Source organism: Pseudorca crassidens, chromosome 17 (genome assembly GCF_039906515.1).
Source record: "Pseudorca crassidens isolate mPseCra1 chromosome 17, mPseCra1.hap1, whole genome shotgun sequence".
NCBI lineage: Eukaryota > Metazoa > Chordata > Mammalia > Artiodactyla > Delphinidae > Pseudorca > Pseudorca crassidens.
This window is the reverse complement of record NC_090312.1, coordinates 21,341,688-21,355,785: the sequence shown is the minus strand read 5'-3', so window position 1 is coordinate 21,355,785 and position 14,098 is coordinate 21,341,688. Positions and strand designations below refer to the sequence as shown.

At 41.4% G+C, this 14,098-nt stretch overlaps 1 protein-coding gene across 1 annotated transcript in view; it reads right to left on the bottom strand.

Annotated features, from left to right (window-relative positions):
* Positions 1-3,094: 3,094 nt before the first annotated feature.
* The window catches only part of EXT1 (exostosin glycosyltransferase 1), a 292,058-nt gene continuing 281,054 nt past the window's right edge, over positions 3,095-14,098 (bottom strand). The window contains exons 9-11 of the mRNA XM_067711429.1: positions 10,259-10,419; positions 7,432-7,603; positions 3,095-3,654 (exon numbers count right to left, since the gene is read on the bottom strand). Coding sequence (XP_067567530.1) covers positions 3,469-3,654; positions 7,432-7,603; positions 10,259-10,419 — 519 coding nt within the window. The 3' untranslated portion in view covers positions 3,095-3,468. The remainder of the gene's footprint in view (positions 3,655-7,431; positions 7,604-10,258; positions 10,420-14,098) is intronic.

Sequence of the window (14,098 nt, the reverse complement as noted above, 5' to 3'; positions counted from 1 at the left end):
GGGAAGTTTGCCTCGGCTTTTGCATCCATAATTCAGCTGGTCCAGCAAGTCTTATTCAGATTCTAAGCTGCTGGGCTGCCTTCTCCTTACTCCCACTCTTTAAACAGGTTTGATGAATATTTCTTTACTTCTTAAATCAAGAGCTCTTTTTTCCCCCCCAATAGTATCTAGATCTATTCACATTCATTCAGCTCACCCCTGATAATTAAAGTTCAGTAACCTTTATGAAAGGCTACCAGCATAATATCCCTTCAAGTACCCAGGTTTCCAGAATCGTTAAAGTAAAGGCTAACATAGCCTACTATAAATGAAAAACAAAAATCACTCCAAAAGAAAAATTGAAGGAAGCAATTGAATTGATCCTTCTTTGAGCACCATCTGGAACAAGAAAAAATTAATGTGTAATGCACATAAAATTCCACCTAGCAGATATTCCACTTCTTCTGAAGCATCCTCTTGCAAAGTGTGCCAATATGATGTGTCCAGGTAGGCCTACCTAGCTAGGTTATCTTTTGTGACATGACTACAATGATTATTTCATGGATTTTTCTCTACAGCCTCAATTTTGGGTCATTTTGTTGTTTTCAACAAAGGTGATATGGTTCATGTATATGTAAACTTGATTTGTATAAGCCGTTTTGCATGAACACCTAAGTCAGCTTTAAAAAAATTATTTTTAAGATCATACATCCTAATGTGGAGCTGGAAAAAGATATTGTGCGGAAATCATACGTGGCCGAGGCCTCTATGGAGTTTCTGCATGAAATTCATTACATGGTTGGCAGGCACTGTACTCTCTGGTCTTGGCTTCTTCACAGCTCATGTTGGCTGACTTCGGGACTCCTGGTTATCATTGAAGTTGACTGAGATATAACTCCTGACGTCCTACAGAGATGGCTATGATTTGTCAACTTGCTGCAGTGAAATACAACTCTTGCCTAAGTGAATTAAAATTACATCTTACTGTTGGGCCTTGCTGATTTGCTAAGCATTGTTCTATTCCCAGACGTAGGTTCAAAATGGGAAAAGAACATACTGGCCAGCATTCCAAAGAGATGTGCTCTGAGAATGACATAAAATAAAACCTTGGAGATTTCAAGTGGCTGAAAAGTATGTCAGACCCTGTTCTCATTTATAATTACCATCTTTTTTTTTTTTTTCCACATAACATACATTGTTTGTGGAGAATATGCCCTGTGAGTTTTGTGATATCTCAAAACAGTTCCCTGAATCCATTCATGTGACTGACTGGTACAATGAAGGACACAGATCTGCAAGCCAAGACGACAACATGAGTCGCAAGTCGGCTTGGGGGTCATTTAACAAAAACATCACATTCATTTTTGCAAAGGAGAAAGATACAAGAATAATTTGGCACACCTAAATAATTAAATACAAACTTGCAAAGGCCAGATGAATAAGGATTAACTGCTAACCTTTTAAGTTGCTGAGTGTTGCAACTTAAACAGCATGAAACCTATTTGGGCATTTTATAGAAGGAAACGAGTGCAAGCACCATGGACCTAAGAATTATTTTTCAATAAATACTTAAGAGATAGTCATATCCACTTAGCAGAAAATGTCACATGTATGAGAGTGGGCTCAGGCTGGGTCAAATTGGATAAGAGAGAGATTTAGGGAGCTCTTCTGAGTCACCAGGCTGCAGAGAAAAGCCCGTCTTTCATTGAAGTTCATTGCCTGTGTACCACTCACAACACAGAATCAGGACATGTGGGCTCTGGTCCTTGCTGTCACTAGGTAGCATATTGAGTCACCTCTCCAGTGCTCAAAGCTCTCTCCCTCCTTGCATGCTCTTTGAAAGTTCCTTTCTCACTTCCAGATGTCTATAAAACAAGGATGAGTTAAAGTCTCCTGGATTTACGGTTTCCACTGACCTAAGCCAGGCACTTGAACATAATTCTGTGATGAGACTTTCTTCTAACCCAATGCTGGAAACACATTTATGAGATGCATGAGAGTTTAGGGGCAAAAAGAAAAAAAAGAATTAAAGTGCTTCTTGTTTATTCAGCATAAGAGGACCCAATAATGTCTTTCTCTTCTTTATTCTCTCTTGCCTCTTCCAAGTAGAAGCAAGTGTCTAATCTCAGAAGTCTCCATCTTTTATAATGGAGTTAAGGGATATATATTTTTTTTCAGTTTGTAATTGCAATTTTATAATGATCAGAAGCTCAAAGCAGCATTTCCAGGGATAGAAATGTTCTTTTTAACAAGAAGCACGACTAAACTACAGATTCTACAGATATAAAAATTAAAATGAAAGAAAACAGTATTCACATTTGTTTGTGATTATTTTGTTTGCCAGATTCTCCTTCAAAACACTGTTTGGCTAAAAGTGGTATCAGGGTCCCAACGGTGAGATACACCCTCCGTTTACTTCTCAGCAATCCTCCAGTTCAATGGTGGGAATGTCAACATTATTACTTCTTCTTCAATAGAGAAGCTTCTGAAACGAGGTTTTCACAACCATGAAAAGAGCTTGTCTTGTGACTCCTGCCGAGCCAACGATATACTCATTCTTCCTTTGCCTTGAAACCAAAGCCTTTCCCCAGCCCTAAGCAGACGTGTGTCAGTGGTTGAATGTGTCATCTAACCCACCCCCGTGAAAAGCACTAGGTTACTATTGTGGGTCAATACTTCCATCTCACTAATATGCTGGTGGATTGCATGGCTCCTTGTGTAAACTGAACACTTCTTAAGTACACTAGCGTTTTCTTGGTACTAACTTCCCGCAAGCCCGCAATGAAAAAGATGATCATCTTTATCTCAAACATAAAGTTTTCAGTTAGAACTGTCTACCTGGAGGTCATTATACTTCTTCTCATGCAGCAACATTTTAGAGATAAAAGTTCAAGTGGATCTGCAAATTCAAAATGGAAAACAATTTGCTCTGGCAAAGCTGAGTCATGAACTCGTCTTAGTTATGCTTGGCTATTTCTTGACATGGGGTAGAGTGACTTATGGTTTTTTCCATGAAGTCCGAGCTTTTCGAAACTGCAGGGCACCCCGCGTGAGCGACGGCAATGCTGTCTGTGAAAGAGGAGCAGCAGCTCTGAAATATCCACAACCAACACAATTTTGATTAAAGAAAGAACTCTGGTTTTTAATAGTTTTGATCATTAAAAAAGTTTAAACCTGCATAGCAATCATTTCAAAAATAATTATTTAATGTTCCATAATTAAACTGTACACAACCTAGTCTTGGGACATAGAAGCCAGTGAGGTGAATCTGGGGCAGTCCTGTGCAGTCCCACGAGTCAGGAGTAGAGTTTCCATTGGCCTTTTTATTTTCCTTTATATTCTTTTTTTTGTCACTTTGATCATTTTAGTTTATTTGGATACTTGGCACAATCTAGCTCCGCTGCTGAGCGGATGTGCACGGGGAAGAGAGAGCCGCTGACCCCATCCTCTGGCCCTTCTTGCTCCCCTCCCCCGACTCGGCCAGGTTCCTCAAAGTCGCTCGATGTCTCGGTATTTCTTCCGCAGAATAGAGACCTGGTCTTTAAAGAGGACGGGGTCGAGCCTCATCTGAGAGTGGATCAGCGGCATGTAGCCAAACCAGCTGGCAAACGTATTCATGCAGCTCTGTCGCTGGGCAAAGTGGTCAGGGTCAGCCCAGCGGGAAGCCCGAGAGGTCTGGGGAAAGGGAGAGAAAGAAGGAAGACGATGAGACAGGTGCCAGGTGAGATGGACACACGGCCGAAAACGAAGTCAGGCTTAACGGGCACGCAGTAGGGCTCAGGGTCTGGCCTGGCCACCACGCGGCCCCGTCCACGTGCCTGGTGAAGACGCAAGCATGGGTCCGGATTTTCAGCCTCGCCAGAAGATTTTCCCGAGACCTGCCATGTTTCCCAACGCCCCAAACATTCAAAGATCCATAGGGACTGACACATTCTCTGGTCCATGAAACTGCTGTGGTCACTAAACATAAAACTTTTCTTCGCACTTGGGAGAAAATGCGATGACTAATAATGTATTTATGGTTTCACAGATAATTTTCTGAAACCCTCCTGTTAATTTGGTTGATTCTGGGTAAGAAGAAAGATGGCTGCCGTCTCTTCAGCTCTCCATGTTGACCCTAAGGTTGGTTAAATATTTTTAGACCATTTAAATGACTGACATTGATTTAAAAGAATGCCTTAAGTGACTTGATTGCTGAAATTTAAATAGATCAACTAAGCATAATGTCTTTAAAATCGTGTTTTTATGAAACAAGGAAAAGGTGGGCTGCCCAATTATGTCGAAAAAAACCCACAAACTCATTTATGTCAATAGGCCACTGTTGAATGGTGTATATATATGTACGTGTGTGTGTGTGTGTGTGTGTGTGTGTGTGTGTGTGTGTGTAATGTGTTTGCATCCTCATGCATTGTTAGAAAATACTTTCACAGGAAGGTACATTTTGCTGTGAGAATCACTGAGTCACTTCAAAACCACAAGTGTCAACATGCTTGAAAGAAAGCATCGAAGGTAAATACAAATGTCAAGTTATCTCGGAGCAGCAGAACAACAAACAAAACACTCTTTGTAAAGTGCTTTCATGAGCTCATTTGAGCTTCGCAGCAACCTGGTCGAGTTATCTACCCAGGTAATAACATCTCTGCCGTACAGATGAGGAAGCAGGTTCAAGGAAGTTAAAATTGTTTGCTCAGGGCTAGAAGGGGCAGAACTCAGGTTTCATTCTTTACCTTTTGTACCAGAGGAACTCTGCTTGGTAAATCAGAGAGAGCATCAAATTAAGCTGACCAGTTGAGTCCATATCAGAGCCGGAAGTCCCAAAGGTACCTCCATTTTTCTCCTAATTTGGGATGAGCTTGCAGGCCATTTCTGATTGGTCCACTTATTCCCAAAGGGCTAGACCCACTACATCCTGGTGAGTGCTCACATCCTCAAAGGGAAACACTGTCAAGAGCCTAAGCTCATTCTTATTCTCTTACAAATGAAAAAAAAAAAACAGTCCAAGTGAATCATTCAAGTCTCTTTTTTGCCTCTTGATTTTAACATTTATTTTGGGTCAACCAACATATTACAGAAGATATCTTTCCTGTGTTATAAAGGCATAATTTGAGAGCACGATATCCATTTACTTCACCAGTCACACAAACATTCAATAAACTAGTGTATATGATGGGAAGAAGGGGGCAAATATAGCACATACCTAGCTAGATATGTCTAGTTAGACCTAAGCCTAAATTTAGATTTGTTCCAAAAGATGTGTAAAGTCACTAGAAATATTGGTTTGGTAGAATTAGGCAAATCTATGAAAAGAGTAAAAAACCAACCCCTAAGAAACCATACGCTATGAGTTCCACCCCTAATTTGTGTATAACCTCAGGGGAGTCCAGAGGACTCTGAGTTAACAACATTAAAGGAATGGTGTATCTTTAAATGAGATAATAAATATGAATATGCATGGGTACTCAATACATTTTGCTTGAATTTGCAAAGTCTTTCAGTCTTAAAAATGACAAATTCTTGTAAATCCTCTCGCCTGTCCTTTTAGTAGTTAGAGGGAAATAGAATTTTCTACTAGATTCTTTGCTTTGTCCAGTACCTAGTACCTAGACCAATGCCTGATAACCTGTACATATTTGGTAAATATTAAATTATTAAATTTTATAAACTTAAAATCCTGTAAATTTTTTGCTTTTACTAAATTCAGTGAATGAAAAACCATCAATTGTGTTAACATGAGGCCTGGTTACATTTTCCTCTGCAGAAGCTGGATTTATATGTGATTTTCAATAACTGTTAGAACAAGGTACATGGAAAACCCCCCAAATTGAACTGATATAACTACATAAGTATGTCCGTTTAGGCTGACTCAAATCCTGCTGGATTCTCCATGATTTCACTTGGGTAGATCTAAATGGTCTAATGGTTTTTGATTTCGTACACAGAGTACTGGGCTCTGTCCAAGATGAATAAAAGGACGCTGAGCTGTAGAAGAATAAATAGTGGAAGAAACAGAGGCCGGGATTCAATTCCAAGTTGTCTCTAATCCTGGGTGACTTCTGGCAATATGCTTAAATTCTCTGGGTCCTAGTTTTCTTACTTGTAAAAAGAGAAAGATTATATTTTGCTGAAAGTATCTTTAGCAGTAATCATTTGTGACCCAAAACTGTATTTTACTTTGGCAAATGCTTTCATACGTCTGACCTCAACGCTGTGAGGCAGATTTCACCATTTCCATTTTAAAGACGAGACAATTGAGTTTTGGAAGGTAACTGACTTGCCTACAGCAACCAAGTGCTGGCTCTAGAACTGAAAACCAAGTACTATGACTCCTCATCTGCCTCCACAATGTGCATCCGACTCAAGAGCAGCCATTAGGAGGCTGTGTTGAGAGCATTACTAGCCACTCAATAAAACACCTAAAATAAACTTGCATAAATTCTCTTTAGGTCTTTAACTCTGGAGAAGAGACGTCTTTCTTATGCCACCTGGTAGGTCACATGAGCGCTTTTATTTCTTTATTCAACTTTTTTGAAGTAAAAATGTTGTGTTAGTTTCAGGTGTACAGCAAAGTGATTCAGTTATACAGATATATATTCTTTTTTAGATTCTTTTCCATTATAGGTTATTACAAGATACTGAGTAGTGTTCACTGTGCTAGACAGTAGGTCCTTGTTATTTACCTATTTTATATATAGTAGTGTGTATCTGTTAATCCTAAACTCCTAATTTATCTCTCCCCACACCCACTATCCCCTTTGGTAACCACAGTTTGTTTTCTATGTCTGTGAGTCTACTTCTGTTTTGTAAATAAGTTCATTTGTATCATTTTTTAAGATTCCACATATAAGCAATATTATATGATATTTGTCTTTCTCTGTCTGACTTACTTCACTTAGTATGATAATCTCTAGGTCCATCCATGTTGCTGCAAATGGCATTATTTCATTCATTTTCATGGCTAATATTCCATTGCGCATATATATATATATATATATATATATATATATATATAAAAAATGTCACATCTTCTTTATCCATTCATCTGTCGATGGACACCTAGGTTGCTTGCATGTCTTGGTTTTTGTAAACAGTGCTGCTATGAACATTGGGGTACATGGGTATTTTCGATTTAGAGTTTTCTCTGGATGTATGCCCAGGAATGAGACTGCTGGATCATATGGTAACTCTATTTTTAGTTTTTTAAGGAACCTCCATACTTTTCTCCATAGTGGCTGCACCAATTTAGACAGCTTTTATACTCTTGACATAAAGATAACTCTTGACTTACATCTTCCCAATTACCCACGCCCAAACATACACTCCCTCAGAGCTTTTGCATGTGGTTTGTTTCCTGATATCTTCTCATTATGCTTCCTAGAGGAACACTGAGTCCTCATTACCTCAGACTGAGTCACCAGTGAGCAAAGCAAGGGGGGAGAGTTCTCCTTCTCTTACCTGTCCCATCATTGTCTCCTTATACTGTTTCTTCTGGGTCACTTTGATTGGAGGCAATTTTGTCACAGCAGACACCAGGAAATTCATGAGTATGTCCTCACAGTTGGCCAGCTGGTCCACCATGTTCTTCAGGCTGGCTGGCAGGTAATGGGTGTAAAGGTAGTGATAATATCTGTACAAACCAAAAAACAGGTTTCAGCAGGGGCCATCATTATAAAATAACAGGTGGTCTTCTTTGTCAGAAACCACATACTCATTCTTTGAATCCCTAAACATATCATGGTTGATGATGATGATGACAATTGTCATTTATATGGTATATACTATATACCAGGTAATGTTCTAAAGTACTTTACAAGAAATGCCTCATCTAATCCTTAGAAGAAACCTATGATGTAGGTACTACAGATAAGGAAACAAGGTACAGAGAAACACACAGATGGAGCTATTGCTTGCCCAGGCTAACTTTAATATCAGGCTGGTTGGTTAGAAACCAAATACTTAGATGTCAGGAGAAGTTACTTACATGTGATCCACATATCATTACAAGTTGCTTTACAATTTTAATTATTGGTTTAATCAGAACTGTATTCAATACTATCCCATAACTCTGAGTTCAACAGTATAACCATTCCATTTTTTCTGGCCTGTAAGCCATGTGTTTCAACACTGTTAGAGCAAAACCCCAATCAATCTGGTGGTCAATCATTATGGAGAACCCACAATTTATTTGAGTTATTTCTCACCCTAGTATTTTTTTTGGAGGAATATATAGCATATGTTTATTGGAAAAATCATTTGAATGAATTTGATTCACTGAATGGTGGTGGCGGGAAGAAAGAGGTGGAGTCTTGAGATCAAAATTCAGCCACCCTAAATGCTTATACCTTGTGCATTTCCAACTCCATCCTTGAGATGACAGGATTCTCTATTTTTTTACTAAAAAAGACCAGGTTAAGATTGGTGTGTTCACCTGACTAAGGAGGGGATTTCAATAATGATTGAGTCAGGACCATCAGCCTTCTACACTCATGAATTTGGCCATCTTACCTGAGTCTCCTAGCTTTAAAGACCAAATCTATGCAAACAGCTCCCAAATTTATATCTCCATCCCTGACTTTTTCAACACACGCTTTTAAATGTCCCTACATGCCCAAGACTGAACTCCTGTATTTTCCCTAATACCTATTCCATCTGCGCCTTTCCCCAACTCTGTTGCTGGCTTACTACTCTATACTTCTAGCTCTTCAGGTCAAAAACCCTAAGAGTCATCAAACTCTGTACCCAATCTGTCAGGACATCATGCTGGAGCATCTTCAAAATATGCCCACAATCTGATCACTACCTTCCCACGTCTGTTGCTCACTTCCTGACCCAGGCTCCATCATCTCTTGCCTAGATAACGTCAGTCACCTCCTAATAAGTCTCCCTGCTTCTCCCCTGGCCCCCTTATAGTCTATCTTCACCACAGCCTTCACAGTAGATGCCTAAAACATAAGAAGGATTGCTCTGCTCACACCCCTGCACCGGCTCCCCACGTAACTTAGAAGACTGTCAAGTCCTCATGATGGAAAGTAGGGTCCTGCATCTGGGATCCCATGACCTCTCTCACCTGCTTGCCCCTCACTCCACTCTGGTCACATCGGTCTTCTGGATATTCCTCCAGCATCCTGTCTCAAGGCATCCTTTCACACTGTTCCCCATGCCAGAGCACTCCTCCTACAGGTGTTCTCCTGGCTGACTTCCTTTCTCCTTTCAAGTCTCCACTCAAATCTCATCCGTTCAGTGAGGATCACCCCCAACCTGCCCCTTCTCCACCTTTGCCCTGCTCTGCTTTGTCTTATCTCCTAAGAGATATATATTTTAATTTATTTATTTTTATTTTATTTATTTTTGGCTGTGTTGGGTCTTCGTTGCTGCACGCGGGCTTTCTCTAGTTGCAGCGAGTCGGGGCTACTCTTCATTGAGGAGCACGGGCTCTAGGCACGCACGCTTCAGTAGTTGTGGCACGCGGGCTTCGGTAGTTGTGGTTCGTGGGCTCTAGAGCGCAGGCTCAGTAGTTGCAGCGCACGGACTTAGTTGCTCCACTCCATGTGGGATCTTCCCGGACCAGGGCTCAAACCCGTGTCCCCTGCATGGGCAGGCGGATTTTTTTTTTTTTCGGTACGCGGGCCTCTCAGTGTTGTGGCTTCTCCCGTTGTGGAGCACAGGCTCCAGATGCGCAGGCTCAGCGGCCGTGGCTCACGGGCCCAGCCGCTCCGCGGCACGTGGGATCTTCCCGGACCGGGGCACGAACCCGCGTCCCCTGCGTCGGCAGGCGGACTCTCAACCACTGTGCCACCAGGGAAGCCCGGCAGGCGGATTCTTAACCACTGCGCCACCAGGGAAGCCTCTCTCTTAATATATTATAGAATTATTATGTATATTGCCTCTCCCCTTGTTAGAATACAAAACCTGTATGGGCAGAAAATTTTTTTCCTATTTTACTCAGCGGTAAATCCTAAGCACCTAGGACAGTGCTGGAGGTGCTCAGTTAAGCGTTTACTTTGTTGTTCTTCTACACATTCAGTTACTCAATACGCCCTGAGCACGTCTCCACGCCTCAGAGTCGCTGAAGATGCTGCTCTACCATAGTTTCTAAAGATGCCATAAGCCAAGAGGTTTTATTGATTTCAAAGATACACGTTGGCCACATCAACAGAATTGAAATGGGGATTTTCCAAACTAATTTCCATTAAGGTTGTTAACAAGATTTGGCCCAAGTTCCCATCTCTGCAGCAGCCAGAAACTCATATAAAAAGCAATATGAGTCGTCCAAACTCCTCACTTGTGGTAAAGAGCAGCTCCCGTCAACACCATGGAGTAGTCGTTCGTCCACTTGGACGTGTAGCCCCACCGCTCTTTCGAGTTGTCCCAGAAATGGCTGCGTGCAGGGTACCCTACGATCCTCTCGGGGAAGCTCTGCCACACGGTGAACGCAAAATCCACCTGCAGGCAGAACACAAGCCAAACAAGCAATCAACGGTGTTAACAAATGTCAACAAAACATCCCCTTCCCCCTGCTAATTCGTAATGTGAAATCCCGGGACTGTTGCGAAACATTAATTCCATGTCTTCATCAGCAAATTAAACTGACTGCTTGACATTTGGCCCCGTAATTATGCACATGTTAATGTTTTCTGTTAAAGAAACTTCAGATTAGTGTGGAAATGAAAGAAGGAAAAAAAATACATTGGTGGATATGTCCTTTAGAAATCCAGTCTACTCAAGCTAAAAAGTCAAAAAATCAGTTGCTTCCCCCCACCAACCTCCAAAAGATAAGTGACCACTGATTGATGGCAGGCAGAAATGCATCTGTTTTATAAACAGGAGCAGATTTTCTATATGCATCTACAGTATGAATACAGAGCATACACCATCACCAGCACACAGCAAAGCCAGAGTGACTAACATCAAAGCATCCACTTAAAAGCCAGAGAAAAGATGTTTAAAAAGCACACGGGTTCTAACAGGAATACAAAGCAGATATCATCAAGAACAGTCATTCAGGCCTCTCAGGTGTGAAGATGCTCAGTGAGAGGAAATTTGGAAAACACATCCACATTGAAGAATCACTAGGAATAAGTGGGGACAGGCCAAGATTATTTTTAAAGGAAATGCAGTGAAATGACCTCCTAGTGCTCAAAATAACCCAAAGCAAGTACTTCTGAACCTGCTACAAACTAACATGTGTAATTAACAAATAGTCTGTTTTCAAATGCATAAACTCATTTTTGACTTCTATGATTTTTTGATGAATGACACATAAAACAACATACAGAAAGTAAAAACAAAACAACCCCCCCCCAAAAAAACCAGTAACAGCAAACCATCAGATAATGGTCATAATTGTGTAATGCTTACAATACAACAGGCATGGTTGTAAGAACTTACACATTTTAACTCATTTCATCCTCACAGTAGCCCTGTGAAGTAGGTAATTTTAGAGTGTCCGGTTTACAGAGAGGGAAGCTAAGGATATGGAGGTTCAAATAACTTTTCTGAGTTAGTAAGTGGCAGAGCCAAGATTTGAACCCAAGCCATCTGGTTTCAGATTTGGTGTGTACTGTTATCATCGCTTCCCTTCTAGCTCTGTGGCTACAGTGTTGAAAACAATTTATCTTATACAGGTTACACATGCACCCAACAACCTTTGCCCTATCTCTTCTTGATAAGCAATGCATACGGAATTTTCATTTATTCCACAGATATTTCAAGTCTTGGCACTGTGATGGTGGCTGGGTGGCTGAGTGATGTTGGCAAGTCCAGTTCCTGACCTCCCAGGGGTTCAAAAGCAGAGCAAATAACTGTGCACAATAGCCCAAAGGTGGAAACAACCCAAACGCCATCAACTCATCAATAAATAAACCAAACGTGGTATATCCATTCAATGGAATATTATTCAGCTATAGAAAGGAATGAAACACTGATGCGTATGCATGCCACGACATGGACAGACCTTGAAAACATTATGCTGAGTGAAAGAAGCCACACACAAAAGGCCCCATATTGTATGATTCCACTTACAAGAAGTGTGCAGAATACACAAATCCACAGACGTGGAAAACAGATTGGTGGTTCCAAAGGACAGGGACTGACTGATTAATGGATACAGGGTTTCCTTTTAGGGTAATGAAAATGTTTCAGAATGAAGTAGAGGTAATAAGCATACAACACTGTGAAGGTATTAAACGCCACTGAATCCTACATTTGAAGATGGTTCATTTTATGCTATGTGAATTTTACCTCAATTACAAGACAAAGCAAATAAGCCTAGATCAGTATTTCCCAAGCTTTCACCATATGCATAACCATCATCGCTCCTTTTCCCACATTCCCACCACATATTCGATAACTTAGTTAATATTTTTCTTTAAACGGCATACTCTTTTTTTTTTTTTTTTAAGCCTCATCCTAGGTAAACATGTCAGTGAAATCCTAGGTTTGGGAAACACTGGCCTGGGTGATCCGTAAGGGTCCTTTTATCTCTGAATTCTTGGGGCTTAGTTAGAAGACATGATTTTTGTAAACAGCCATGAATTTAAATTTTTATGGAGATTTAGTTTGGTGCCCTGACTCAAGATAAGAAAGCCTTAACGATATAGGTTTTTCCCCAAAGCTATAATACCTGGGGGGAAAAAAAGTAGGGTGTTGGGACACACATTAAGGAAGCGTGGTGGGGTAAGGGGCGTCTCAAAGTTAAAAGATAGCAGGGGAGTGAACAGTATTTGCCAAAAAACTGAAAGCAGGTCATGATAACCTGCACATCATCACTGGCGTTCAATACTAATGGTGCCAACTGATGGGATAGTACATTATGCAGCCCGGCGTCAAAGAATCAGCCTGGCTGTCAGCACTCTTTGGCGTTTTCCATTATCCTCTGAAAAGGAGACGCATACACCGATGGGGCGTTTTCATCACATGAATTCCTTACTATCTCAAAGCCATTTCAAGTCATTTCAAAGCAACTCAAAAGTAAATTCCAATAAAACTATGATTCTTGTGATAGTTCTGCTTTCACACAGCTCATTAACACATCAAAGGAGGCAAAGGTCAGCTTATGGCCTCTTAAAAACTAACATCGGTTTTCTTTTGAGAATTTGAAGCAACCCAGATAAATGTAAGTAACTATAAACCAACTCTATCTAATACCCTTTATAGGACACTGTTTAAAAATCTATCCTTAATACTACAGAGAGGCATTTAAACAAGCCAAGAATCCTTAGAAAGGAAATAAAATGAACCAACATCTATTCACCTAAAAAAAAGAGAAACCCTCGTCCTCCACGATGTCAGGCAACACGACTGCTCCACTGTTCAGCCGGAAAAGTAAACAAACCAGACGGCCAGCCTCTTAAATTTCCATCTCATGCTCAACCCATGCTGACTTCTAATTGCTCCACATACAGCACAAGTTCTTCCCAGCATGCACTGAGAGGCTGGAATTGCTATTCTTTGAAAAGAAATTCACCAGCACGTGGCTACACCACAGCAGCTGAAAGTTATTTCACCGTGGGACAGAGAGAAACAAATCCGAGTGTGAGATCAATTGCTCTGTGCCCAGCGGAAGATGAGAGATCAATCAATACTTCAGGTCATGGGGTAACGATTCAGGTCTATGCTGCAGTCTTGACTATACGTCTCACGTGGCAACGTGCTGCCTTTCCTCTGTTTGCTCTCCGAGATCCACTCTCCGCTCTTCTTGCCATGCCCTACGCCGGAACTCTGTGGACTGCATAACCTGGTCCTCCTTGCCAGCTGGTGGCTGATTGGCTTAGGTCAATGCGCGTTGCTGGCAGGAAAATGGAGGTGGGACAGAGAGAGGACAGTATTTCTCCCCTGCTTCCCACCCCAGCTTTGGCCCCAGAGTTCCGGTAGGTGCCACACCCCTCCATGGTCATAGCTCTTGTAGGGCAGCCTCTTCTCCCTAGTCCCCCCTCTCAGGGACACCAGAAACACTGTTTCCTTCCTTCACTTCTTCAGGCCTAGAAGTAGGAGCTGCTTCCAGCTCGTGCCACTCCCCAGGTGCCTCTCCCTCTCCTGTGTCGTCCTTTAACCCCACTCACCTCCCTAAGTCGTACTAAATCCCTTCATTTGAGTCACCTGATTTGAATTGTTTGCTGCCAGG